General features: G+C 43.6%; 5 protein-coding genes across 7 annotated transcripts in view; 3 read left to right on the forward strand and 2 right to left on the reverse strand.

Annotated features, from left to right (window-relative positions):
- The window catches only part of si:dkey-13p1.4 (transmembrane protein 151B), a 158309-nt gene that overhangs the window by 67779 nt on the left and 65826 nt on the right, over nt 1-24704 (forward strand). The window lies entirely within an intron of this gene.
- iah1 (isoamyl acetate hydrolyzing esterase 1 (putative)) lies at nt 1725-4729 on the forward strand. Of its 2 annotated transcripts, XM_037486288.2 has the most exons (7): nt 1725-1828; nt 1982-2077; nt 3065-3117; nt 3212-3363; nt 3733-3894; nt 3986-4107; nt 4392-4729. In XM_037486288.2, the coding sequence occupies exons 2-7, from the start codon at nt 2057-2059 to the stop codon at nt 4566-4568; spliced, it is 687 nt and encodes a 228-aa protein (XP_037342185.2). In that variant the 5' UTR covers nt 1725-1828; nt 1982-2056; the 3' UTR covers nt 4569-4729. The 2 variants fall into 2 exon arrangements, with proteins under 2 accessions (XP_037342185.2, XP_037342184.2); XM_037486287.2 differs by lacking the exons at nt 1725-1828; nt 1982-2077 and adding an exon at nt 2557-2898.
- On the reverse strand, nt 4691-16159 carry adam17a (ADAM metallopeptidase domain 17a). 2 transcript variants are annotated; one of them, XM_037486281.2, is made up of 20 exons: nt 15698-16159; nt 15197-15329; nt 14340-14473; nt 14072-14160; nt 13633-13822; nt 12740-12870; nt 12505-12591; nt 11913-12038; nt 11519-11663; nt 11337-11428; nt 11085-11237; nt 10438-10637; nt 10237-10340; nt 9949-10083; nt 9054-9181; nt 8833-8911; nt 8622-8710; nt 8431-8490; nt 7721-7757; nt 4691-6159 (listed from the first exon to the last, which is right to left on the reverse strand). In XM_037486281.2, the coding sequence occupies exons 1-20, from the start codon at nt 15801-15803 to the stop codon at nt 5774-5776; spliced, it is 2604 nt and encodes an 867-aa protein (XP_037342178.2). In that variant the 5' UTR covers nt 15804-16159; the 3' UTR covers nt 4691-5773. The 2 variants fall into 2 exon arrangements, with proteins under 2 accessions (XP_037342178.2, XP_037342179.2); XM_037486282.2 differs by lacking the exon at nt 7721-7757 and having other exon boundaries at nt 15698-16156.
- Nucleotides 17685-19700, forward strand: LOC119227479 (uncharacterized). Its single transcript, XM_037486285.2, has one exon. It carries the CDS (start codon nt 17953-17955, stop codon nt 18979-18981), a length of 1029 nt encoding a protein of 342 aa, XP_037342182.2. The 5' UTR covers nt 17685-17952; the 3' UTR covers nt 18982-19700.
- Nucleotides 19652-24673, reverse strand: LOC119227478 (cleavage and polyadenylation specificity factor subunit 3). Its single transcript, XM_037486283.2, has 18 exons — nt 24484-24673; nt 24285-24348; nt 23897-23994; nt 23637-23765; nt 23373-23550; nt 23175-23264; nt 22948-23098; nt 22644-22819; nt 22401-22559; nt 22063-22209; nt 21804-21956; nt 21546-21654; nt 21313-21411; nt 21154-21248; nt 20964-21051; nt 20739-20805; nt 20542-20638; nt 19652-20454 (listed from the first exon to the last, which is right to left on the reverse strand). The coding sequence occupies exons 1-18, from the start codon at nt 24552-24554 to the stop codon at nt 20353-20355; spliced, it is 2073 nt and encodes a 690-aa protein (XP_037342180.1). The 5' UTR covers nt 24555-24673; the 3' UTR covers nt 19652-20352.

The raw sequence follows: 24704 nt of genomic DNA on the forward strand, positions 1-24704 counted from the left end.
CCCCAAATTTCTGTACTTTAAACCTTATCTGGGTTCAACCCTCAAGGGACATGGTGGCTCTTCCTTAATCCTTTTTTAGTTTTGGGTAACTGACATTTATAAAAAATCATAATGGGATATTGCCCCAGAGACGGATTGGTGCATCTTGGAGGATCAACCATGCTATTCATCCTTTCTGCGTTGGTAAAGGCACAAGTGAGTTGAATTTGAATCTAACAGAGAATTGGAGGGTGGATGCACTAAAAAGGGTAAACAAATCTACACCCTGTGCCAGACTGTCAGTTTAAGGTTGTCCACAGGATGCCCTGAAGTAGACAAACATGTGATTGTCTTGAAAAATGCCCTCAGAGGCTGTAATAAGTTTCATGTCAGTGTGACGACTGAATGAGACACATCTGCTCATCTTTACTGACTCATCCGGCCTTCTCTCCCGTCAAAAAGGTGGAACCCTATAGGCTACGTAGCATGGCTAATAAGTGATTAAAGCTTATTTAGCAATTAACATCAAATTTAGTCAATCCATCATCATTCAAAAGATTCTTCATCATTCATGACAATGCCATCATAACTCAAGTGAACGCACCTTGTGTTTCTGCATAACCCCCAGGGTTCACTTCTCTGAAACAACCAGTGGGGACAATGCCCCCACTACTACCTCCGCGGTAGTGCGCTCAAGACTTGGCAGGAGCGGGATTTGAACCCACTGGCGGCGCGCACTGAGGGTTTTGGGCAACTTTGATTCTCCTATTTAACCTTGAGCTAAACCTCAAAAATCTTTTTAAATGCTATTTCCACATCTGGGCTTGAACCCACAAACTTCAAGTGCAGTGCAGGGGCTTATGTCAGCAGCTTTTCCAATGTGCTACTTCGCCACACACTAATCAGCCCTTTGTTTGTTGTATTTAACCTTGAGATTGCTACTCAAACCTGAAGTAAAGCCAAAGGCTCAAACCCAAGACTGGGCTTGAACCCACAACCTTCAAATGTGCAGTGCAGGCTTGTGGCAGCAGCTCTCCTGAACCACTCACTGTTCTCAGGTCAAATATTTATGCAATTAAAATGTGATTAATTTCGATTAATTAATTACAAAGCCTCTAATTAATTAGATTAATATTTTTAATCAAGTCCCGGCCCTAATAATAATACATGTTTTCAAAGCGCTTTGAAAGCTTTATAATATTATAAACAGGGCAAACCTGTCTGGCTGTAAGTTCAAGCTACACTTAAGAATCAACATTGTTGACTTTGTACATTTTATGCAAATATTGATTCATAAAAATAGCTTTCGATTTTATGTTAAATCATGAAATTTACATCTTTTACATTTTTTTTATTCTAGTGTTTTTATCGTTTTATGATTCCCAGTTGAGCATGAAGCCTCCACTCTTAGACATCTAACCCTCGTCTGCTTCTTCCTCCTCCTGAAGCGCTTCTCCAACTGCAGCAAGATCTCCGTAGGGAAGACGTTGCGTTCCAAGGCCCCGATGTGCTTCAAGGAGAGGAACAGTAAGGTATGTGGGAACTCCCGGGTTGAAGCTGGCGAGGAATGCGACCCGGGCCTCCTCCACCTGAACGACGACCCCTGCTGCTCAGCCGACTGCAAATTCAAAAGTGGCGCTCAGTGCAGGTACGAGACCCGAAAGACGCCACAAGGGGACATTTGAAGGTGGCTGGAAATCCTTCTGCTGCTGGTTTGAAATGCACATCCATTGTTCTCTCCACAGTGACAGAAACAGCCCTTGTTGTAAGAAGTGCAGGTTTGAGGAGGCAGGAATAAGGTGCCAGGAACCCATCAGTGCCACCTGTAAAGGCACATCCTCCTGCACAGGTGGGCGCCTCCTGCTGGTCTAACGCAGGATCTGCAGTCATCACTGGAACACTGCTTCTTTTAATATTTTCTGTCATTTTTTGAAAAATGTGTCAAAATTGACAAATATTTTGAAATACTAGATTTCTCCTTTTCCCTCCCCTCACACGTTAGGCAACAGCAGTCAGTGTCCGCCTCCCAAAAACGCCGTGGACAACACGCTGTGCGTTGACAACGGCCGGTGTCTCAATGGAGACTGCAACCCTTTCTGTGAGGTCATGCAGAACCTTCAGTCAAGATTTATTGTTCATCTGAAGGCATTTGCCTCTTTTCTGAATCTATGTCTGGATCTCTGCATCATTTGTTGATGTTAAAAGAGGTGCAAGCAGCAACAATCCTGCTCAATGGGAAAGTATATACATCAAAACAAGGATTTACTGACAATCAAGAATATTAAGTACGAGCTATTATACAACTGGCTTTTAAAAAAAATCAAATGGCCCTGAAAACATTTTTTTCAGTCAGGTCTTTGAACTCATCAAACTCACCTTGATTGTTGGTGTAATTATGAATATTCGACCTTTGAAACCAAGTATTGAGGCTCAAATTAATTGTATTGCATCACAGTAGCACACAATGACTTATTGGGTATTTTGACACCACATTTATTGTCTACTGGGCTCAGCCTTGAAGGTGAGAGCAGAGCAAAAAACGGGTTCACAATCCGTAAGGGCCTCACTGCCGGTGCCACGTCCAAACTGCCAATGACCTGTCCATCACTCTTTGCCTTGGCTCTTTTCCTTTCTGTCCTAAACGAAGTCTGACCTTATTTTGATACACGCTGATTTAGGCTTTCTCATTATATAGTATTTTTACATTAAATTACAAAATTTGTAAGCATTATTTAGCTTAATATACCACATGCCATGAAGTCATGATGCTAAAACCTTTAATGTGAAGTGTGATAATGCGTCATAAGTCACGCCCCTACCGGAAGTCTTGACATCTTCAGCCAGTCATAACTTATAATGTCTACGGTAAAAACAGTAATGTGGCCAAAAGTGATTTTATTTGGGGACTCCATCACACAGGTTAGCTCATTCAAATGATTTGAATAATAATTACTAATCATTTTGCAAGCCAACAGTCGGTGCTAACGAGCACACTGAAGTTAGCATCGGCTGCTAGCTCGCCGCCTTAAGTTAGCTATGAATAAGGTAACTTACAACTAACGTTAGCTAATGTTGGTTCTTTCAGTTTTCATTTCAAACCAACGGCTGGGGTGCAGAAATAGCCCACAAACTGGCACGGTGAGCATGCTTTTGTTATATTTAAGTCATGCAAACAGCCAATCTAAATGTTGTGCTTTTTGACTCAAATCCGACTCTTGACATCTTTTTTTAGAAAGTGTGATGTTGTGAACAGAGGACTGTCCGGCTACAACTCCAGATGGGCTAAACTACTTCTCCCTCGCCTCATCGACATCACAAACTCTGCAGACAACAACATAGCTGCCGTCACTGTCTTCTTTGGAGCCAACGACTGTGCACTGCGAGGTGCTAATGGCATTTTAACAAGTTGCGCAGTTATAAATATGTTGCTATATCAAGCTCTCTATATTTGATTTCTTAGAAATGTTAATCTGTAATGGTTTTCTTGCCTAATTCGGTACTCTTCATATTTATGCATTATTTGTTTACTTATGTGATATAGCGTGATGCTCTTCCTCCAAGTCTTGGGAAATAACTGTTCAGATTTCATCTCTGTAACTTTGGCCTGGGGATCACAGATGTATTTATTGAGATATAAATGCAATGATGTCTTCCTTAAATTTGCATTCCCTATTGTACTATACAATTCATAACATTTATATTACATAAAATCACAGCTCATTTTTTTGTATTCTCTCTGTTCCTGTCTTGTAGATAAGAACCCAAAGCAGCACGTCCCTCTGGAGGAGTATTCAGAGAACCTGAAAGTAATCTCCAGGCTTCTGTCCTCAGCCGGCGTGCCGGCAGACCGAGTTATATTCATCACCCCTCCTCCCCTCCACGAGCCGGCCTGGGAGAAAGAATGCATTCTGAAAGGTTACACTTTCACACAATCTATCCGCCAAAGCTTACATCCCACGCCGACATCATCAAGCAGTGCTTCTCACTCTCTCTCTTTTTTTTTTAGGGTATCCGCTCAATCGCCTCAACTCTGCAGCGGGGCAGTATGCAGAGGCGTGTGTCCAGGTTGCCGGTCAGTGTGGTGCAGCCGCCCTGGACCTCTGGACACTCATGCAAAAAGATGGACAGGTGGGTGACCGTCACACTCACTGCTGTGTTGTTGTTGTTGTTGGAGGCCACTGTTGATCACTGAATCAGCCGAAGAATTAAAAGGCCAGGAAAAGTAATAATTTTTCTATATATATATATATCATTTTATTTTTGGCAATATGGCGTTCTTGTGCCTCTGCTAAACTGCAAACACTGAATGACACGCGACTAAACCTTGTTTTGAGATTTTTCACGTTGGCCTCAATATCTTTGGAAATTCCCAATTGAACCAAAGTCTGACGGTTTTGTCCTCCTCTGTGCAGGACTACACAGTCTATCTGTCCGATGGGCTGCACCTCTCTCCGAAGGGAAACCAGTTTGTCGCTCTGCACCTGTGGGGGCTGCTGGAGAGCCGTGTGGCCGACCTGCCCTTCATCCTGCCGTACTGGGGGGACGTGGATGCAGAGAGCCCCGAGCGTAGTTTCCTCGGTGACAAGTGACGACCACGTCGGCTTGGAAAAGGCTTCTTTGAATCATTGAAGAATGGATTTTCTATTGAGGAAGAAAAAAAAATTCACTAGACTTTGTCCCTGGCACAAAGCAATGAAGCAGCCGTGATGTGTAAAATGCACAATAAAGATTTTTATTTTGTTTAAAGAAACCAAGCAAACAAAACTTTAAAAAGAAAACACACATTGTCTTGTTAACAGTTCACATCAATCCAGTGGTCAATATTAGCTCTATAGTATTTTTCTCTTGACCTACTGTAAGTACATTTCTTATTTTCTTATATTTAACAGTGGCGATACGGTATAAGACAACAAAGGTGTATAACTTACATTGGCACAAAGACAGAATATCAAATGGAAAAATAACACAATAAGCACCACAGGGAGTTTCTTTTAAAATTTAAATTCAGGATTGTTCAGCGCCAGGTTCATTTAGTGGAAGTAGGACACTCAGGCCATAAATCAGAAAAGGCACCATGTTTTCTAAAGACAATGTAACCTTAAGCTTTTCCCAGCTGGACAAACACGTGTATTACTGAAGACTACCACGGAGCCCAGTGCATTATTAAATAAGGCCTTTTAAGTGCAACAGGGCAAAATGTTTCACAGGACGACACATTTTAAAAATAAACCATTAACAGCGCAGGAAGAAGATGTATAAAACTTAATTCAATTCTCCAGTGATGTGGAAAAATACTGAAAAGTGCAGTTTTACACAGATTCAGGACAAAACAAAGTCCAAGTTTGCTGCTTTACATCTCACGCTGGAAAATTGCTTTGGACTGTAAAATTAGCACAACAATACTCAAAATGTTAAGTCGTTCACATGTTAATAACATAACTCGTGAAACAGGACGTATTATGAAAACATCTGGCCACTTGGTTCAGAAAAAAATATATATCTCAGGGTTAATCTGGCGGGGCCCCTCCTGATAAACTGATAAAATACAAAAGAATCAGACAAACACTTATATTGTAACTAGCTATGCATGAGCTGTGAGTGAATAATATCTACATCAAGGTTACCATTATTCAGTTGCAGTCTGATTTTGCAAGGAAAAAAAATTGCATATATTTGTATGTTCCCTAAAGCGCGCGTGTTAGGCTGCCTGTACACGTTGGTTCTTGTTAAAAAAGAAAAAAGGTAACCTAAAAAGTTGCTGTCGATCTCCTCTCAGCACTCTGTCTCTTTGGCGTCAATGCATTCTTGCCTCTTGAGGCGGCGCCGATCCTTGGCCAATGGGTTCAGCTCGGTCAGATCCTCGTAGGAGGATTTCGTAGCCGACGAGGAGGCTCCTGCGGTTGTGAAATCGTCCGGCGGGCCTTCCTCGCCCAGGCGAGAGTCGTTGCTGCTGTCCTCCTGGATGGTGGCCATCCGCGGCCCCCCTGCGCTGTCCGGGGTGAGGGCGGAGCTCGGCCCGGGGGCCAGGGTACTGGTGCTGGCCGCGGGGGAGGCCCCTGGCTGGCTCTGCTGTGGGGGCAGGGAGGAGGGCGCGATCCGGCCGGCGCAGGAGGAGGGAGGCGGAGGAGGTTTGACGATGCGCACGGACGCCGACTCGAGGTTGTTCAGCATTTCTTGACTCTGAAGAAGCAAAAAAAAAAAAACGTGAAACCACAGCAGGTCAAAGCTGAGCGTGGATCTGACTGAGGATCCATTCCTTTTTTAATACATTTCATAGTGAACTAGTAATAAATTAAAACGTGAATTATCCAAACTAAAAGCACTTAATAATAAGCCCCAATGCCCAATGAATGCCAATAAAAGACTTGGCGTGAGTAAAACAAACATTTCTCATACTTGACTCTTTGTGTTGTCAAACAGAGGTGCGACCAACATTGATAATGTCCACGGTCCATATAGGAGCACAGGGGCCCGGATTTGTGCATGCAGGACCTAATGTCACACTTAAAGTGGAATTAGGCCATCATTAATGTGATTAGTTGCTGCAATTACCAGTCAAACGGTCTACCGTGACAAAGGGTCTACAGAGAAATGTACTGTGGCTGGATTCAAATAGTTACATTTTCATATGAAGGTTCCTAACCAAGTGAAATGACCCGGAAGAGGTGTACGTGGCCGCTATGATTAGAGCTGTTTCACTTCTCTAATGCTATGGAAAGGAGCTTTAATGCTTTCCTACTTAGCTCCTTTAGCATAGGAACCACTGGATCGTCCTTCATAAAAAGTAGATAATCCTGTCCCACAATTCCTTGCGGCGGCAATATTTAAATCTCGACTCGTCATAACCCAGAAATGCATATCAAAGTTACAATTAGCAGAACTCATTTATATGCAGCCTTGTTAATAAAGTCAGACTTTGAATCTGGTTGTTTATGTCGTCATGACAATGCATGACTCATTACTGTAAAAAAACACGAAGGCATCCAAGATGTGTTTCTTTGTCGTCCATCTCCTGAGAAATTGCAGTTATGGCGCTGCAGACTGACGTCACTAACATGCGTCTCTCGTCTCATCAGAACTACGTAGCTTAGTGAAAGCGTGGTCGAATTCCCTAAACTCTACGGATGTCTTTTCCTAACTCCTACGGAGTTTGCTAACCATCTTTCCTCGACCCTGTGATGTTTTACACAGAGGTCAAGTGGTTATAAATAGACGTCAAGAGGTCATTTCTTTGACAGTTTGAATCCAGCCTCAGTCTCCACGTGTTTCCAATCAAACCTAAAACAATCAGTGCAGACAGCCAAGACAAAATGAAAGAGAAAAAAAGATAAATCAAAACAACAATCCACTATTACACTCTTCTTGTTGGACTTTAACAGCAAGAGATGCAAACTTAAAATAATAAAAACACACCGCACCGGATTTCACAAAAGACAACAAGGTGCCACCTGTTCAGTCCTCTTTCTATTTGAATACTCCCAAAATGCAGTCTTGCTTTCTTGAGGTAATTTCTGATCAGCTCAGGCTCATCCCTCGCGTCACATGACTTAGCCTCAGTTTGAGCGCGTCTCACTTCGTCTCCAGGCGAAAGCAGCCGGAGAGTTTGAGGGCTGGGAAATGTGAAACCTGATCAGTGGTTACATCAAGGAGAAAGTGACTGCAGGAGTATCCCAAACGTGGGCCAATGGCCATGCATCGTCATGGACTCAATGGCAACGCAACACCAAGCCATGGCACTCACCTATGGCCGGAGCTCTACTACAAACTTCCACCATCTGCTGCAGTTCCAATGACAACGGAAAGGAGCCAAGGCAAAGAGTGATGGACAGGTCATTGGCAGTTTGGACGTGGCACCGGCAGTGAGGCCCTTACGGATTGTGAACCCGTTTTTTGCTCTGCTCTCACCTTCAAGGCTGAGCCCAGTAGACAATAAATGTGGTGTCAAAATACCCAAAAGGGCATTGTGTGCTACTGTGATGCAATAAAAAGCATTCATTTGCGCCTCAAAACTTGGTTTCAAAAGGTCTTTCTCCGTAACGTCGAATATTCATAATTACACCAACAATCGAGGTGAGTTTGATGAGTTCAAAGACCTGACTGAAAAAAATGTTTTCAGGGCCATTTCATTTTTTTTAAAAGCCAGTTGTATAATAGCTCATAGTTAATATTCTTGATTGTCAGTAAATCCTTGTTTTGATGTATATACTTTCCCATTGAGCAGGATTGTTGCTGCTTGCACCTCTTTTAACATCAACAAATGATGCAGAGATCCAGACATAGATTCAGAAAAGAGGCAAATGCCTTCAGATGAACAATAAATCTTGATCCTCTCCCTCCCGTATTGAGATGACAGTGAGATTTTTTTTTAAAGCCTCGTGGCACAGCATTAGTTTTGTTAGTGTGGCAGCAAGGCACAGGCTCATACAAAGCCTTGAAAGAAGAGGAACTCACGCTTGGAGTGCAGTAGAAGGACTTGGTGTTATCTTCATACTGCTCGTCGAGTCGCTTGTCCTGTGGAGGAGACACAAAAGAAGGACACAATGGTCGGCTTCTAAAAAAACCAAGCTAGGTATTTACTGAAAAGATGAGATCAAAAAAGTAGCAGTCAAACAAAATGGTAACTTGTGCAAATCGATTCTTACCACACAGTGAACTAGGATGCTGAGAGGAATCCAGAAGATGAGTGAAAACACCACAACGGAGCCCACTATGTTATCGGCCAGGAACTTCCCTAAAGGACGGGGTGAAACAGAGATGTTAAGGTGAGGAGGGGGAAAAAACTACTGCAAACAAGAGCGAAACAAGAGACTCTCATCAGGGTGATGTCGATGGGGCTTACTTATAGCAACTTACCAAATGTGTTAATGTCCAGCTTGTCGATGAAATCCCACAACCTCTCGATCACGTCCTGCACCTGCTTCATGCACTTTCCCTGTTTCAACGAGAGAGAGTTGACACTACATATCCAAAGAGGCAAATCAGGCTCAATGTGCACCTTTCAGAGCTGGAATCCAACACAAACACAAAGCATGATGGAAACCAGAGTGAAGGGATATAAAAGATGGTTGACTCACCCCTCCGTCACAGAAGCCCACAGTGCAGGGCTTCCCTTTGCGCAGAAAAATAAAACTGCCGTTCTGCCTGAAAGGAGAGCAGGTGCCGTCTTTTCGCCTGCAGCAAACTTTACAGGAGTCCTCCGTCTCTGCAAAGAGGAGATCAACGGTTTAACCTGCTTGCAAAAGAATCATATTAGTTGTCCCTTTGATAATCAGCGCATACACAGAGAGAAAAACATTCAAACATGTGAGAAATGTGCCACTGGCACTGAAAAATCCTTCATCCTGTATCATCAAAACCATGATGGTCTAACAATTTAAAAAGTGTCCTACAACACAATGTCATAAGAATATCATGAAATATTACGAATATAATATAATTGTATGCAATAAAAATCTAATTAAAATCTGGGCATCATAAAACTGTTTGACTGTCATAACATAGATGAGTCTAGTATGTCATGAACATCTTAAAGTATAGTGGGCCATAAAATTTCACAAAATAGTATGCTATACAATGCAATAACAAATGTCTTTAAAATATCACAGGAGAGGTTGACAAAAAAACATGGCAGTATAAAATAAACAGATTTAATAAAAAAGGTGTCAAAATGTGCATCAAAAAGGAATTAAATGCACCAATATAGTCCCTTACTGTATAGTTTTTCATAAAAAGTCATTTACAGGAGGTTATTGTATAGTATGCCATAAGATGTGAGAAACATTGCCATTTGCGACAACAAAGTGCATCTTATCTTGTGAGTTTAAATTCATATTTCTTAATTCAGCCTTTGCGGTGTACTCTTTTGTAATCTCCTGTGCGACAGTTCTGATTAGCAGAATGCAAAGTCAATCCTCCTAAAATGTGCCGTATTCTTTTCCCTGATCTTGTGAGAAATGAGCCGCTCCTCACCGTTGCAGGCACAGGACTGAAGGTTCTGCATGGCCTCACAGAAAGGGTTGCAGTCTCCATTGAGACACCGGCCGTTGTCAACGCACAGCGTGTTGTCCACGGCGTTTTTGGGAGGCGGACACTGACTGCTGTTGCCTAACGTGTGAGGGGAGGGAAAAGGAGAAATCTAGTATTTCAAAATATTTGTCAATTTTGACACATTTTTCAAAAAATGACAGAAAATATTAAAAGAAGCAGTGTTCCAGTGATGACTGCAGATCCTGCGTTAGACCAGCAGGAGGCGCCCACCTGTGCAGGAGGATGTGCCTTTACAGGTGGCACTGATGGGTTCCTGGCACCTTATTCCTGCCTCCTCAAACCTGCACTTCTTACAACAAGGGCTGTTTCTGTCACTGTGGAGAGAACAATGGATGTGCATTTCAAACCAGCAGCAGAAGGATTTCCAGCCACCTTCAAATGTCCCCTTGTGGCGTCTTTCGGGTCTCGTACCTGCACTGAGCGCCACTTTTGAATTTGCAGTCGGCTGAGCAGCAGGGGTCGTCGTTCAGGTGGAGGAGGCCCGGGTCGCATTCCTCGCCAGCCTCAACCCGGGAGTTCCCACATACCTTACTGTTCCTCTCCTTGAAGCACATCGGGGCCTTGGAACGCAACGTCTTCCCTACGGAGATCTTGCTGCAGTTGGAGAAGCGCTTCAGGAGGAGGAAGAAGCAGACGAGGGTTAGATGTCTAAGAGTGGAGGCTTCATGCTCAACTGGGAAACATAAAAACGATAAAAACACTAGAATAAAAAAAATGTAAAAGATCATTTTATTAACATAAAATCGAAAAGCTATTTTTATGAATCAATATTTGCATAAAATGTACAAAGTCAACAATGTTGATTCTTAAGTGTAGCTTGAACTTACAGCCAGACAGGTTTGCCCTGTTTATAATATTATCACTTGGAAAAGCTTTCAAAGCGCTTTGAAAACATGTATTAATATTATTATTATTAAATGTTACAGAGGTGGATCAAGCAACTCAAACTTAGACTTCAAACGCCGCATTGCAGCATGAACTCAGAGTCTCTTCATACTTGTCACCACTGTTTGTTACATAGTAGCGATACCACTTTTCACTCCTATTTGAGAGGGTACCTTGTTGTTGACATGGTCTCCGCTCACAGCGATGGGGTACATGACGAACTTCCCCCCGTGGTCGTCACTGGGAGCGCAGTAAGGGACGTTGTCGGGATCGTGCTCCGCTCCAAAATTATGGCCGAGCTCGTGAGTGGTTACCAAGTCCGCCTCCTGACGGGGGCACACACAAGCTTATTGTTAGACACATATCATTTATTGTGGTTTCAAATCAAGAATAAAACACAACCAGTGATTGAAGGGGAACCAGACCTTTGTCAGGATGGTTTTGCCGTAGTTCTTGGTGCTGGTCAGACCTGTGTTCAGGTAACTGGCCTTCTTCACAGAGTGAGATGGGAAGTACGCTACAAAAAAAGGACAAAAGCAACGCAAGATGTCAGCTTAAATTTAGAAGCACTCAGTAAGGTAAAAACCAAGCTATTTGGTGTCCTTACGTTTTGGGCAGAGGCCGCCCAGGGCTTGAGGTTTGGAAGGGGCCACATAGGCGAGCCCCAGGGTGCCCTCATCGAAATCCTGGTAGGTAAACAGGTGGGCCAGACACACGGTGGAGGCGTTGTCAGCCAAGTCTGAGCTAAATTGCTGAGGGAGAAGAGGAGAGCAATTATGTGTCAAAATGTGTGTCCGTCAAAGTTAGTTTGCCCCCCTTTTTCCATCTAAAGGACTTTGAACCCAACATATGAACTCTTTAAGAGGAGGACGGTAACAATCAGATATAAAACTATTGTTCCCAAAACATATCCTGTGGCAGTACCGTGGTTCTGCCTTGAAAGGGACCCATTGTATTTCCCAAACTACATGTGCATCCTTCTCTTGGTCCTGCGTTCTTACCTCCAGAAGCTTCTTTACGTCCCAGACCTCTTTTCCTTTGACGGGGCTGTTCTCCATGTTATAGTGGACCCAGCCTGTGGCAGCATGGCCACCGGGAGGCTTTGTAGGCTCCTTGTTGATGATGATCTCAAAATTAAAAAATTAAAATTAGTTAGAGGGGAACATGTAGTTCTTAGGCAATCAGCATCTTGTGGGGGTTTGAATTTCAATCACTTTTCTTTCCTAAAATAAGTATTGAGATTCGCAGAGCATTACAAGTTCTTCTTGACATGTATGGAGGAGAAAATTGGACAATGACCCAGAGGAGCTAAATGAGCCCATATCTTCTCACAGTATCTCCATTCATTCCCAGAGCCTGTGGAACAAATTAAATTACCCCACGGGGCACACACAAAAGCTCTCAGTTCCTGCTCAAAATGCATTTGTAAAACACCCTGAGAGACAGTGTTATTCTCAGCTCATTTCTTGATGCAGATTAAAGCTAACACGCCGCTGGGAGCAGTGATGTCTGCCTGCTTAAACACCATCAATTGTTTCATACGTCAGACTTGAAACCTATAACAATGAAGAGCAAATGTAATTACAAACACACCTGATTGATCTGGACCCCGTAGCCTTTGAATTCATCGTCCCAGGTTGTGTTCCTATAAATGTCATCTACTCGATCGATCAGCTCAATCTGAGCAGAGAAAAAAAAGAATAAACCAGAAAACAAGAATTGTTTACACACAGAAATATGTACACAAGAGCACACACTAGTTTCACTTGTTTCTAGTCCTGTTCAATGCGATACACTATGGATACATGTTTATATGTAAAAGACGGACCAGGTAGTTGAGAGTGACGCTCTCTTGTCCGCGGCCCATGTGTTTGAAGAAACGGTAATCTGCCACCAGCAAGAGGGGGCAGGTATTCTTCTTGTGATCATGAGTCTGTCTCTTCTCTCTGTGGTGGGGCCCTTTGAGGGAGAAACAGCAGGAGAAGACAGAGAGTGAGACAGTACAGATGAGGAAAAGAATACGTTGTAACAACAGGTTTTGAAGCATTACCTTATATAAACAGAAATGGGTGAACTTAAGAGATGCATGAAGAGTTAAACAATGAGGCCATGCTTCAATATTAAATTGCTCTCATTTTCCCATTTAGCAGCAAGTCTTTTTAGGTTTGCCTGTGAATATTAAATGTGGATGGGGTCTACAGTTTACACAAGCACAGAAAACTAGGCTGCCCAATTATAAAGCTGGAGCAGAATTCTTCACATCCACCCGCCTCCCCATCCCCCTTTAATGCCCTTCAACATTTTCCTGTGCCCATTGTGGGGTCTGGAATTTCTAATTGAGTTGTTTAGAAATACATTTTGCAGCAAATTCTGAAAGTAAAGCTCTATTTTATCTGACTGCCACAGAAAAGAAAGAGACAGGAAGACGTCCCATTTGAGCATTACATCATACGCAGTGCTTTGTGGGTGGGTGCTGCCTTGGCTTCCACAACAAGCAGTGGGAGACCAGTGACGACTCGGAGTCTGCTCATTGCTACCGTAAACATTTGTTGTCCTCCTACTCTTTCTTTATCTTCTCTTTACCGTCCACAAACGAGAGCGATTTGTAAACTCCACGCTCTCGTACACCATCCTCTGCCTACACATTTCCACTACAAATATGACCAAACACGTTGGCAAGACTCTCCGCTCCTCGTGAGAAAAACCGACAGCAGAACTCACCCCCTTCCTGGACCTCCTCCTCCTGCCCGTCCCCATCCCTCCTGGAAGCCTGTGGCAGCAGGTCTGAAGCCTCCGCGTGGATGTAACCGCACACTTTCGGAGAGAAGATGCGGCTCAGATTCTTAATGTCGTCCGAGCGGTAAACCAGCAGTCTGCCATCGGCTGGGGAGTCTGTGAACCTCCACAGGGGCTAGATGGCCAAAACAAGAGAACAAAAAAGGAGCAATCAGAGAGGGTTGCATGGACAACAGAGGATGGGGTAAAAAGAGAGGAAGAATATATCAAAGATAGTAGCAATGAATGACAGCGAGACCAAACGAATGATGAAGCAACAGCTTGTCATCTCTCCTGTCAAACGTCTTGGATGAGAAAGCCCAAATGGTTAATGGTCAATGTCCACTCTATGGATTCTAGAGAGGATTTCACAGCCGCTTCCTACCTCTACGTTGTACTCAGCCTCATCAGTTAGAATGTGAGCAGAAAACTCATCTCCTTCTATATGTGCCTGCACGCGGGAGTTCTGCTCTCCTGCAAAAAGAAATAAGGCAACTGGTATTAAAAGAATGACATGTTGTTAGTCAATATATTTCTAATTATATTATACAATTGGCATCCGCTCATCAATACAGTTAATATTTGGTAAAATTCAAAAAGATGTTTTTTATTATACAACTACAAAAAAGGACAAACTGTAGAATAACACTTACCAACAACATGTCCAGTGAAATAGTTCTGAAGATTAACATTAAAGTTATCCTCCCTCCCGTGTTTATCAACAAACACAGCTTTAAAGTTGTCAGTGAAGAGATCTGTGTTGGTGGTCAAGTAAAGCTTGAACTGTCTGGAAAAGATAATATGACAAACAATATCTACATTAACTTAAAACATCATTACATAGCTGCTTTTAGCGCGAATTTAGTACCAGAAGAAATGAGAGAAAACATTCATTCCTTATTGTTCGATGATATGTTGTGGTACGATCATTGATTGTTTGTTTTGCTGTAGAAAGTGTTTTTTGGTTTTGGTTTCAATGGACATTGTTTCTTGCCCAGTTTAAGTGGAAAGGGAGTAAAGAGAGGGAATGTCATGTGTCTTTGGAGCACAGAAGGTTTCTGTATTTTCCCCCCAAGGTGCTGCTCATGTCTCAAAAGGTACCATTCAGCTGTTAAAGAAATCGATGCTCCGCTGGTCACTGTCACTCTGTGGTCACTGTCCACAAAGGCGTTTTACACAACACTGTGTGAGTGGATGCAAGCTGTGCGTTTCTGAGGATCTGATTTGTCTTTTTAGCTAGCCCCACACTAAATGCATCTGACAGCAACGTAGGTGTGACCTGCTTTTCTAGTGTGCACACGAAGGGTGTGAAACAAGTAACTGCCTTGTGTTACCACATGTACTCTCAAACTAAAAGTGTAATGGGAGAAGGCCTTTATATTGAAGATCCGCTTCCAAGGGATTTCTTGACAGCCAGGATGTAAGTAAATATGCAAACACACCCTGCCCATCACTCCAAAGACCAAAACAACTGCTCCTTGGATGTTTAGGAATGCTGCTGTAACATCACCTGTGCAGGGCTCTGAAGCTCACTAAGCGCTCCACGTGGGACCGCGTCTGGACGTCCCTCTTCCTCACGGAGTGCAGCTGGAGGCCTGACAATGGCAGCACCTCGAAATCTGACAGGATGGAGCTCAGAGCATCTGGAAAAAAATACATTGAGAGGGATCAAGGGTCCGACACAAAGACGCAGAATATACTGTCAACTGTTATGTTGTTCTTCATATGAATCCGCTTTAAAGCACTCAAATACAGTCTAGAGCTTACTATTCACTTTTTAGCCTGATATTGTTTTATTTAGCAGCTGATCAGGCCTCAGTGATTTAACTGGACAAATGGCAGCGTTGATAATCGCACTTAATAACCAACACATATGGCTCTAAATAACAATAATATTAGTAAACGTAAATCGCTGATAGAACAGTTAGCATTAAGTTCACTAACTTAACGTTAGCAATAACATTTAGCGTCAAGCTAACGCTAGCTGGGGTTAGCTTGCTAAATCACTCACCGAATTCCGGGTTTTCTTCGTGCTTGTCTTCCGCAACAACTCTGGATTTAATAGCACAATTGACCCAACAAGGAGCCAGAAAGGCGACTATCAGCACGACCCTCATTTTCAGTCAGCTATTCCAGTGCTGTCATTGTCAGAATTCATTCGGTTAGTCTGGACGGCTAACAGCCAGCGGAGATAACCGGAAGTGCATGATATCCGCTTACTTGAGAGTTTGGAGGGTGTGTGAGACAAGGAAGCTACTAAGAGACTTGTAATCACGGTGGATGGATTTGACGCTACAGCATCGTGGTACCCAACCATGAGACTCAAGGGTCCGTGTACCTTTTGATAGTCCCCGAGAGCTAAAAACGAGACAGACTAACAACGTTTTACTCCGTTAATCCTTTTTGTGGTTTTTTCCTATAAAACGAAAATACGAAGCGTAGCCGCTAAACCGGAAGTACGCAGATTTTCAGAGTAAGAATCAACGCAATGGAACGTTTGTATGCTAAAAATCCGTGTGCAGTGCCAGCGGTTACCATGGTAACATGAGGAGAAAAGTGAATTAATGGATCAAAATTAATAATCCTGGTCCTGGATGTGTTACACGCAAAAGCTGGCTACATGCTTCATTCATCCATGTACACAGCGATACTCACTGTTCGCTGTTTGATGGAATGTAGTTGATTATACAGGTAATAATAGAGCTAATAATATAGTTACTCATATAGTTCAAAGTGCTTCAGTGAACGCACAGCCGAGTCCGTTTAAGGAGATGGAGAGTAAACGTGTTCACATCTCCATCACTAGGTGGCAGAATATTTGTATTTAAACCGTTACAATATGTTATGTTTAAGATATTGATCTTTTATTATTTAATGCTGTTTATTTCATGTTGTTTTTAGGGTTCATTTGCAACCATTGTTGTACACATCATATTTTATTTATTTCTTTTAAAAACCAAACATACCTCTAATTAAGAGACTTTTGGTTTCTTTATATTAAACATTATGAATAATTAACCTACATAATCCTTTGTCACACTTCAATCCTGAATTGAATGTTTAAGAGTAAGAGGTCAAACGATGAGAAGATCTAATGTTGGACTGTGTTCCATAGATTACTTCAGTTGTATTGCCGTCAGATTTGTTACCATTTAAATAAAAAGCCTTAAAAAATCAAACGTGACTTCAATCCATTGTGACGGACCCCCCAAGTCACAGGAGTGTCCATGACATCACGCCTGTCAGTGAGACCTGTGTGTGAAAATCAGATGAACATCATTGAATTTACTTACAATATAGACCAAATGTAAACCTAAAATCTACTGCCAGTCTAAAGATTTTAGAAGTAGAATAAAAAAGGCCCACCAGTCAGGGAATTTACAAGCATCCAAAGTGTCTTTTTACTCAAATAAAATGAACAAAGAAGAGTTGGTCTTGGTTTATAAAATGTTTTATTCATGTAACATAGCTGATACACAGGAATTCAAAACAGTTCCACTAGGCTTTTGGGGACAACAATTGAATGAATAGCAAAACAATAGTGGTCCAAATCTCTAATGACAAATCACTGGACAGACTAACAAATCACCAGTTTGTAGGATGTCTACTGGTCTGGTGTAATGTAAATTCTTAACAACCAATCCTCGTCCCACTTTATTTGGAAAGACTCTATTGGCCTTTTGGTAATGAACGTAAGATTCATAACTTGTGAGATACAATGTAAAGAAAATGGTAATTTAATTTAATTAGCTGTTAGGATTTGTTTACAAAAGAAATCTGCGAGACAAATGACTAAGCCAACCAAGATTGATAACCCTGTTATTAAATCAGATCAATTTTATTTAAAAAAAAATATTCTTGAGCATTCTATTCAAATGTGTATAGCTGTGTGAACTATGCCAGAATTAATCAATTCTACTTCACAGCGTGTGACAAAACACGATAAATACTGTCTGAACGTATACAGTCATAGACTGAGAAACATTTTTTTAGTATTTTTTAGGGCTTTTACTGCAATCCTTTTTTTTAATGCACTGTGTGGCTTTGGCCCAAATGGTGGTTTTAAACCATGCATTCTGCACAATATTTCATTATTGTAATTGAGGCTTACAGATGGGGTCAAAACAGGGTGTTTAACAGCATTGATGTGAACATGGTTGTTCCTCTGTACCGCGTCAACCTCTACTTCACTGTCACTCCCACCAGGGGGCGCTCCAGCAGACGAGCAAACCGGAAGTCAGCTTTAGTGTTTCGCCTCCGTCCAACATGGCGGAGGTCAGACTGCGTTACGGCCGAGAAGCGTGCAAATTCGCGCAAAAATCATGCAGCCAATACCTCGTTGGATGTCGGACAAGGCAAGGTAAAAGCGCAACACAGACTTGGCCTCCGTTGGTGAAGTTTTCTTCCGGTGACATCGAAGCCGGAGAGCGGCGGGGAGCCGGCGACTCGGCGGGCGTAAGAACCGTTGGAGTTTCACGGGACGGTTACATAAGGGAGGCGCCGCCGTTGGCCGGTGTTAAGTACGTCTGGGGAATCGTCGCGGAAGATTACCGTCACCTCGGACTCGACAGAGAGTCGTGTGCTCTCTTAAAGACCGACGCTCAACGTACAGCGAAATTTCATCCTCGGTACCGGGTTAAAGCCAAGTTCCGGAGGACTCTTTGGTCCGCCCGGCGACCGCAGAGCCTCGGTTCGTGTTGTGGACAGCGACCCCTTGTGTCCACCAGGGCTTACAGCACCGCGCGATCCGAACCCCTCTACAAAACCAAAACGGGCTACTATGAAATCCTCGTGGTGCCACCCGCTGCCACTCAAACCCAGATAAAAACCGCCTACTACAAGCAGTCCTTCATCTATCACCCGGACCGCAACGCCGCCAGCGAGGACGCCACCGTCCGCTTCTCTGAGATCAGCGAGGCCTACGCCGTGCTGGGCAACAAGGCGCTGAGGAGGAAGTACGACCTGGGTCTGCTGAGTCCGTCCGACCTCGTCGCCACGGCGAGGCCCGCCGCCGCGGAGTCGGGCGGCTCCGCCGGGGACCCCGCGGCGGGCCGTCGGTCGGTGGTGGGCGCTGACCTCCGAGGGGGGGGCGTCTTCGACTTCGACAAGTTTTTCAAATCCCACTACAGCGAGCAGCTCCAGAAACAACAAGAGATCCGAGTCCGCAAGGAGGAGATGCTGAAGAAGGAGCGGGAGAAGATCGGCGACGAGTCGTCGGGCAGGATGATGGAGATGGGGATCGTGGTGCTGATGGCGATGGCTTTCGGTTTAGTGAGCAGTCTGAAGGGAGGATGAAGGTCATTCAGACCGAGGACGTTGTCCTTGTTAGTAGTTCTGGACGAATCTGAATCATCATTAAGGCTACAGCAGCAGCAGCAGCAGCAACAACAACAAAACACTCAACACTGTTCACATCAATGCTGTTAAACACCCTGTTTTGATCCCCGCTATAACTTCAATTACAATATTAAAATATTGTGCAGAATGCATAGTTAAAAACCATCCTTTGGGCCAAAGCGACACAGTGCAATTTAAAAAAAAACATTGCACTAAAATGCCAGAAATCAACAACTAGCTATTGACAAAATATGTTTCTCAGTCTATGGCTGTATCACAGTACTGTATATGTTCAGACAGTATCATGTTTTGTCACACGCTGTCAAGTAGGATTAACGAATCCTGGCATTGTTCACACAGCTGTACACATTTGAATATAATACTCAAGAATAATATTGAAATCAGTATTTATCTGATTTAATAATAGAATGATCCATCTTGGCTTTTATAAAGTCATCTGTCTTGCAGATGTCTTTATTTTCAGTGTTTTGATTGTGGTTTCATGTTTTGCTATTTATGAACCATTTGTAGCAATGTAAGGAAGTACGGGATGTATATATCAGTCATATGTTGAGAGCTCTATATTCATTTTAAAGGTGCCTTGGGTTATATTTATTGTAAAAATCCACATAGTTCAAATGTTTTAATAAATGGCAGGATCTGTCTAGTGGAGCAGAGTGAAATGTTGCTCTAGTCTTCTTCTTTTTTTAGCACCTTTGTTATTCAACATTACATCAACATGGATTAATTGTAAACATATAAAGAACATTTCTGACACAACTGGTGAAATAACTAAACTCAACCAATGGTAAAACTGCTCAAGAATCAATGGTTTGTACAATTATTTTTTAAATCTATAATAAAACACTTAATGCATTTAAAAATTCACAGTTATCGTTAAAAGTAAACAAGTCACATCAGTGCACGTTGGTAACCAATTCTGATCAAACAAAACCTACATTACATGAATAGTGTAAGTTATTAAATATATTAAAAGTGCTTGCATAACTGAAAATGAACACAAATTTATAAACAAATCCCAGCTAAACAGCTTATTAAAATACCATTTATCGCAAATGATGAACCTTCCGCTCATTACTAAAAAGCCAATTGAGTCTTTTGAAATAAAGTGGGAGGAGGATTGGTTGTTAAGAATTTCCATTACACCAAACCAGACGTGGCAAGACATGAAACGATATGTCACAATGATCCTTACATTAAATCCTCTTTTTTTTTTTGCACACGCGTGTTTCTATCCGAGGACTCTGCTTCGGGATCTCGGTCCCTCGTTGGTTTAAAAGGTGAGGCACCGCTTGTTGTGACCAGCCCTCAGATGACCGGGTTGAGGGCGTCGTAGAGCCGCTGCACGGCCAGCTCGACCATCTCTCTCAGGGAGTCGTCCTCCTCGCATTCCTCCTCGCAGCACACCGACTGATGGGGAGGAGAGGAAGTCGGTGAGAGGGAAAGGAAAACACGCGTTGTTCACCTTCTTGGTGCGACCGGCAGAAAGCTTCTCACCCTCGTTTCCAAGCAGACGTGAACCGTCTTCCCATCTACAGTCACAGAGACGTTTTTATCGTCGCTGAAGTCCACACATTCCCCTCCGAACATGTCCCTAAACACGGTGAGAAGCAACAAGTAAAGCACAGTATCCCTTTTAAACAGTGTTTGCGTGTTTACAATATTATAAAGTTCATGTTGATTGTGTCACTCACTGCAACATGACTCCTAGTCGGCTTTGGAAGATGTCCATATCCATGTTGGCGCTCTGGGTCTCCATGGCTATTTATTACGAATCACATTAAAATAAAAAACCACCTCATTAAGGATACACAATATGTAATACGTTAGGTAAATGGTACATTTGCTTCCTACGGTGCATGAAGCAGTCAAAACGAAGGACATCCGATAAGCAGCACGCAGCGTATTGTCACACGGACCTTTCTGGGCCTTCGGGTTGGACTGGACCTCCAGCACTACGGTGGTGACGGCGTCGGCATACATGTCATTGAGGGGGTTCGCCAGCCACTGGGAGACGGGAGGAGAAGACAACGGGCGGTTGGGTGAGCGAGCCGGTCGCCAGCGCGCAAAGCGTCGGCTTCCCGCGTCTCACGCAGCCGGAGCGCTCACCTCCAGCAGCACCGTGCCGACGTCGTGGACCAGAGTGATGTTTTTAAAAACCCTCAAAGTGTTCTTGTCGGTTCCATCCAGTTCCTCTACGTCACCTGAGGCGAGAGGCAAAAGGCAGAAACAACAGGGCTTTTTTTTCCTTAAACGTGGCGGCCTTACCGGTGAGGTTCCTCAGATGGCAGACGAGCAGCGAGTACGGCCCAGTGAACGGAATGGCCTGCGTCTGCTTCACTGTGCTCATGGCCAGCTCCGTGTAGGCTGCGAAACAGAAGCGTCGGGTGAATTAAAGAGATGCCGCGCTACGCAGTCAAATACTAAAAGAATGCGCAGCAGTTCATGTCGTAGAGCAGGAAGGCAGGTGAGAAGGTTTGAAAATCTTTAATAAAACCTACTAGAAAGGTCGCAGGGATTGAGGATGTGGTAGTTGAAGTTCTTCTTCACCAGTATGCCGGACACCCTCTGGCCCTGGAGGCACTTCTTATCAGCCAGAGAGCCCATCACCTGCAGGAGGAGTAACTTCGTTCTAGTTTCAGCGTTTCTAACACCGGCCCAGGATCCTGTACCACGTGCAACAATCATGACCCTTTTACCCATGGACAACAAAACATTTACAGAGAAGAAAAAGGTCAGAATTAGGCAGTTCTTTTCACCTTGGCCAATTTCTCCCCCCTGAAGTTAAGGGTGACGGCTTCCGTGTTGCGAGGGTTGTGGACTTCGATGTGGACCTGGTCATTGTCCTCGTACTCCCTGATCAGCGCAGCCTTCAGACGGGCCATTTCGTTCTGCTCCCCGTGGACCAGTATCTATAACACGCAGTGAGAAAAGCCCGGATTTTCATTCACGATTGATATTACTTAAAAAGGTACAAACATTGAAAAGACAAATCACTAGAAAAAGAGTCCTTCTCACCACGTGAGGTGGTTTGAGCGCCCGGATGAACTCGCTGGTCTGCTGGTAGTCCGTGTGGGCCGAGAAAGAGATGTAATCCACGGACATCTTCAGCTGCAGCTTCTGCCCCGACATGGTGGTGATCTCTTCCGGCTCTGACATGATGTGCTGCACAGGACACACAAGACACCACAGTAGGACGCCGTGCTAAAGCATTCACTAATTTCCACACACGCATCTAATGTGAGAATCTGAGTTTAGTTTGGTGCAAAACCTTCTGAAATGATGGCACTCTTTTTTTTCCAAGAAACTAACTATCTGTCTATTGTTAAAGAAACACTGCGGTGACCCCGTCTGACCTTGGCCAGTGTTCCCTCTACGCAGTATCCAGCGATGATGACTCCGTTCCTCTTGTCGGTGCACCAGCTCTCAAAGAGCTCTCTGGAGAGCCCGCTCTGCATCATGCCAGGAGAGGCCATCACCACACTGGGGCCGATGTCATCAAAGTGATCCATGCTCTGGAGAACCCCCCAAACAATACACAGACACCAGTTATGAAGATGTATATTTATATTCAGCAGCCTAAGTATGTAACAGTCTACCTTGAGGTTGCTGATGTGCTTGAAGACAAAAGGGTTGTTGATATTGATGGCTTTGCGTATCTTGTCGTTCATTGCGTTGACGTAGGTCTGGTACACAGCCATGCACTTCTTGGCCAGGGACGAGGCGTAGTAGATGGGAATGTCATGGAGCTCTGGGTGGTTCTGCCAGTACTCGTCTAAAGGAGAAACCGAGACACAATCATACACTCAACAAGTTAAGCAGAGAAAAGGGTCATCAAATTAGTTGATACAATAGTGGCCAACAATGTTACTGAAACTGCTTGTTCCCGAGGGTGTCACACACCCAGAATGAGCAGCAGTTCCTGGGCTCGCCCCAAAGCGAACACGGGGATTAAACAGCGGCCTTCTCTGTTGACAATGTCATGAACTGTGTTACAGAAGCGGGCTTCTCGCTCCTCCCTCTTCTCATGGATGTGGGTGCCGTAGGTAGACTCCTGCGAACGGATAAAGGGATTCACCAAAAGATTCCCTTTAAGATCAGTGTACAAGGTGAACCGATGTGTGGCGCACTATGATTAAGATGTCCGGTTTGACACTGGGGATCTCAGCTGCCATCAGATGCCTGTCTTCCTGCCGCGAGAAGTCTCCTGTGTACAGCAGCTTCGGAGAAGAAAAAGCAAAAAAATAGGCCGGCAATGGTCTTGTTAAGTGAACTGAAGTTTTTATGCAGTGTAGATCTCCAGGGAAACATTAACCAGGAGTCGCTACCTTGACTCCCGCAATTTCGATCATGAACATAGCAGCTCCCAGCACGTGACCAGCGTGGTAGCACCAGAACTTGATTCCAGCCACCTCTTTGACCTCGTGGAAGTTGATGGTCTCGATCTTATCCATGCTCTCCTCCAGATCAGTCTCGGTGTACAGCATGTCGTCTGCAGAGATGTTGCTGCGGTAAATCAAAGACAAAATGATTGCCGGTTCAGTTTTGTTATTTTGGAAGTCTTCCATGAGAACGAGAACTGCTTCTCCTACCTGACTTTGACATAGTCTGACAGGAGCCAGCGGTAGATGGCCTTAGTGGCGTGGGTCATGAAAGTCCTGCCTTTAAAGCTGGTCTTTTGTAGGAACCAGGGAAGAGCTCCACAGTGATCCAAGTGGAAACTGGTGAGAGGATATAGGTGACATCATAATTAAATGACATATCCTTACTTATGTTTCAGAATACAATTAAAGTGGAATTTAGGCAGAAATTTAATAAGGAGATAGCCAATACAGGGGATCCTTGGACTCACTGGCTGATGAGCAGCAAGTCGATCTCAGCTGGGTCTATCAAGTCGATGTATGGCAGAGCATCCATCCCCTCCAACCCAGGGTGGATACCACAGTCCAGCTGCACGAAAGACATACAGCTAATTATGTCCCCCAGGATAATGCATTCAATATCAATACTGCTTTTAAGGGAGTCCCAATCACACCTATTACACTATAAAACAAAGAATACATCATTAAAACGTATACATAAAGCCTACACAAAATAAGAAAATAGAATAACATGTATTCATATGTATTGCTGTTGTTTAATTCATAAGGGTTGACGTATTAAAGTATACTGTTATCTTTCTTAAATGTACGCATACTTAAAGTCACATACTTAATACTAAGTATGACAAAAATATTGACCATAATTTTCCTTCCTTTGAACTCCAGGATGATGCATGACCTCCCAACCTCCTGACCAGCGCCCCTGTAGTCGATGTTACATGGGTAGATAGCGTTAAAGCAAATGTTACATCAATTCATTAATTCATTGTAATAATTTTTGCATATGCAGGCAGCCATCAAAAATATTTATTCCTAAAAAAATTAAAAATGAACTCACAGTGGACGAATGAGTAGCTGGTCACTCTCCTCTGCTGGGACGATCACCTCAACTTTGCGCTTGGTCGCCATTTGTGTTATATTCTGCACGTCAATTTTAAAATAGAACAAATAAATGCGGTCATCCTGCACTGCCGCTGCACTGTACAGCGCATGAATGAGAGAGAAAGGGGCGGGCTCGCGTGACGTCACATTTCCGGTGGTGTACCAAAATACAGCCGA

This window comes from Pungitius pungitius, chromosome 14, assembly GCF_949316345.1.
Source record: "Pungitius pungitius chromosome 14, fPunPun2.1, whole genome shotgun sequence".
Classification (NCBI taxonomy): Eukaryota; Metazoa; Chordata; class Actinopteri; order Perciformes; family Gasterosteidae; genus Pungitius; species Pungitius pungitius.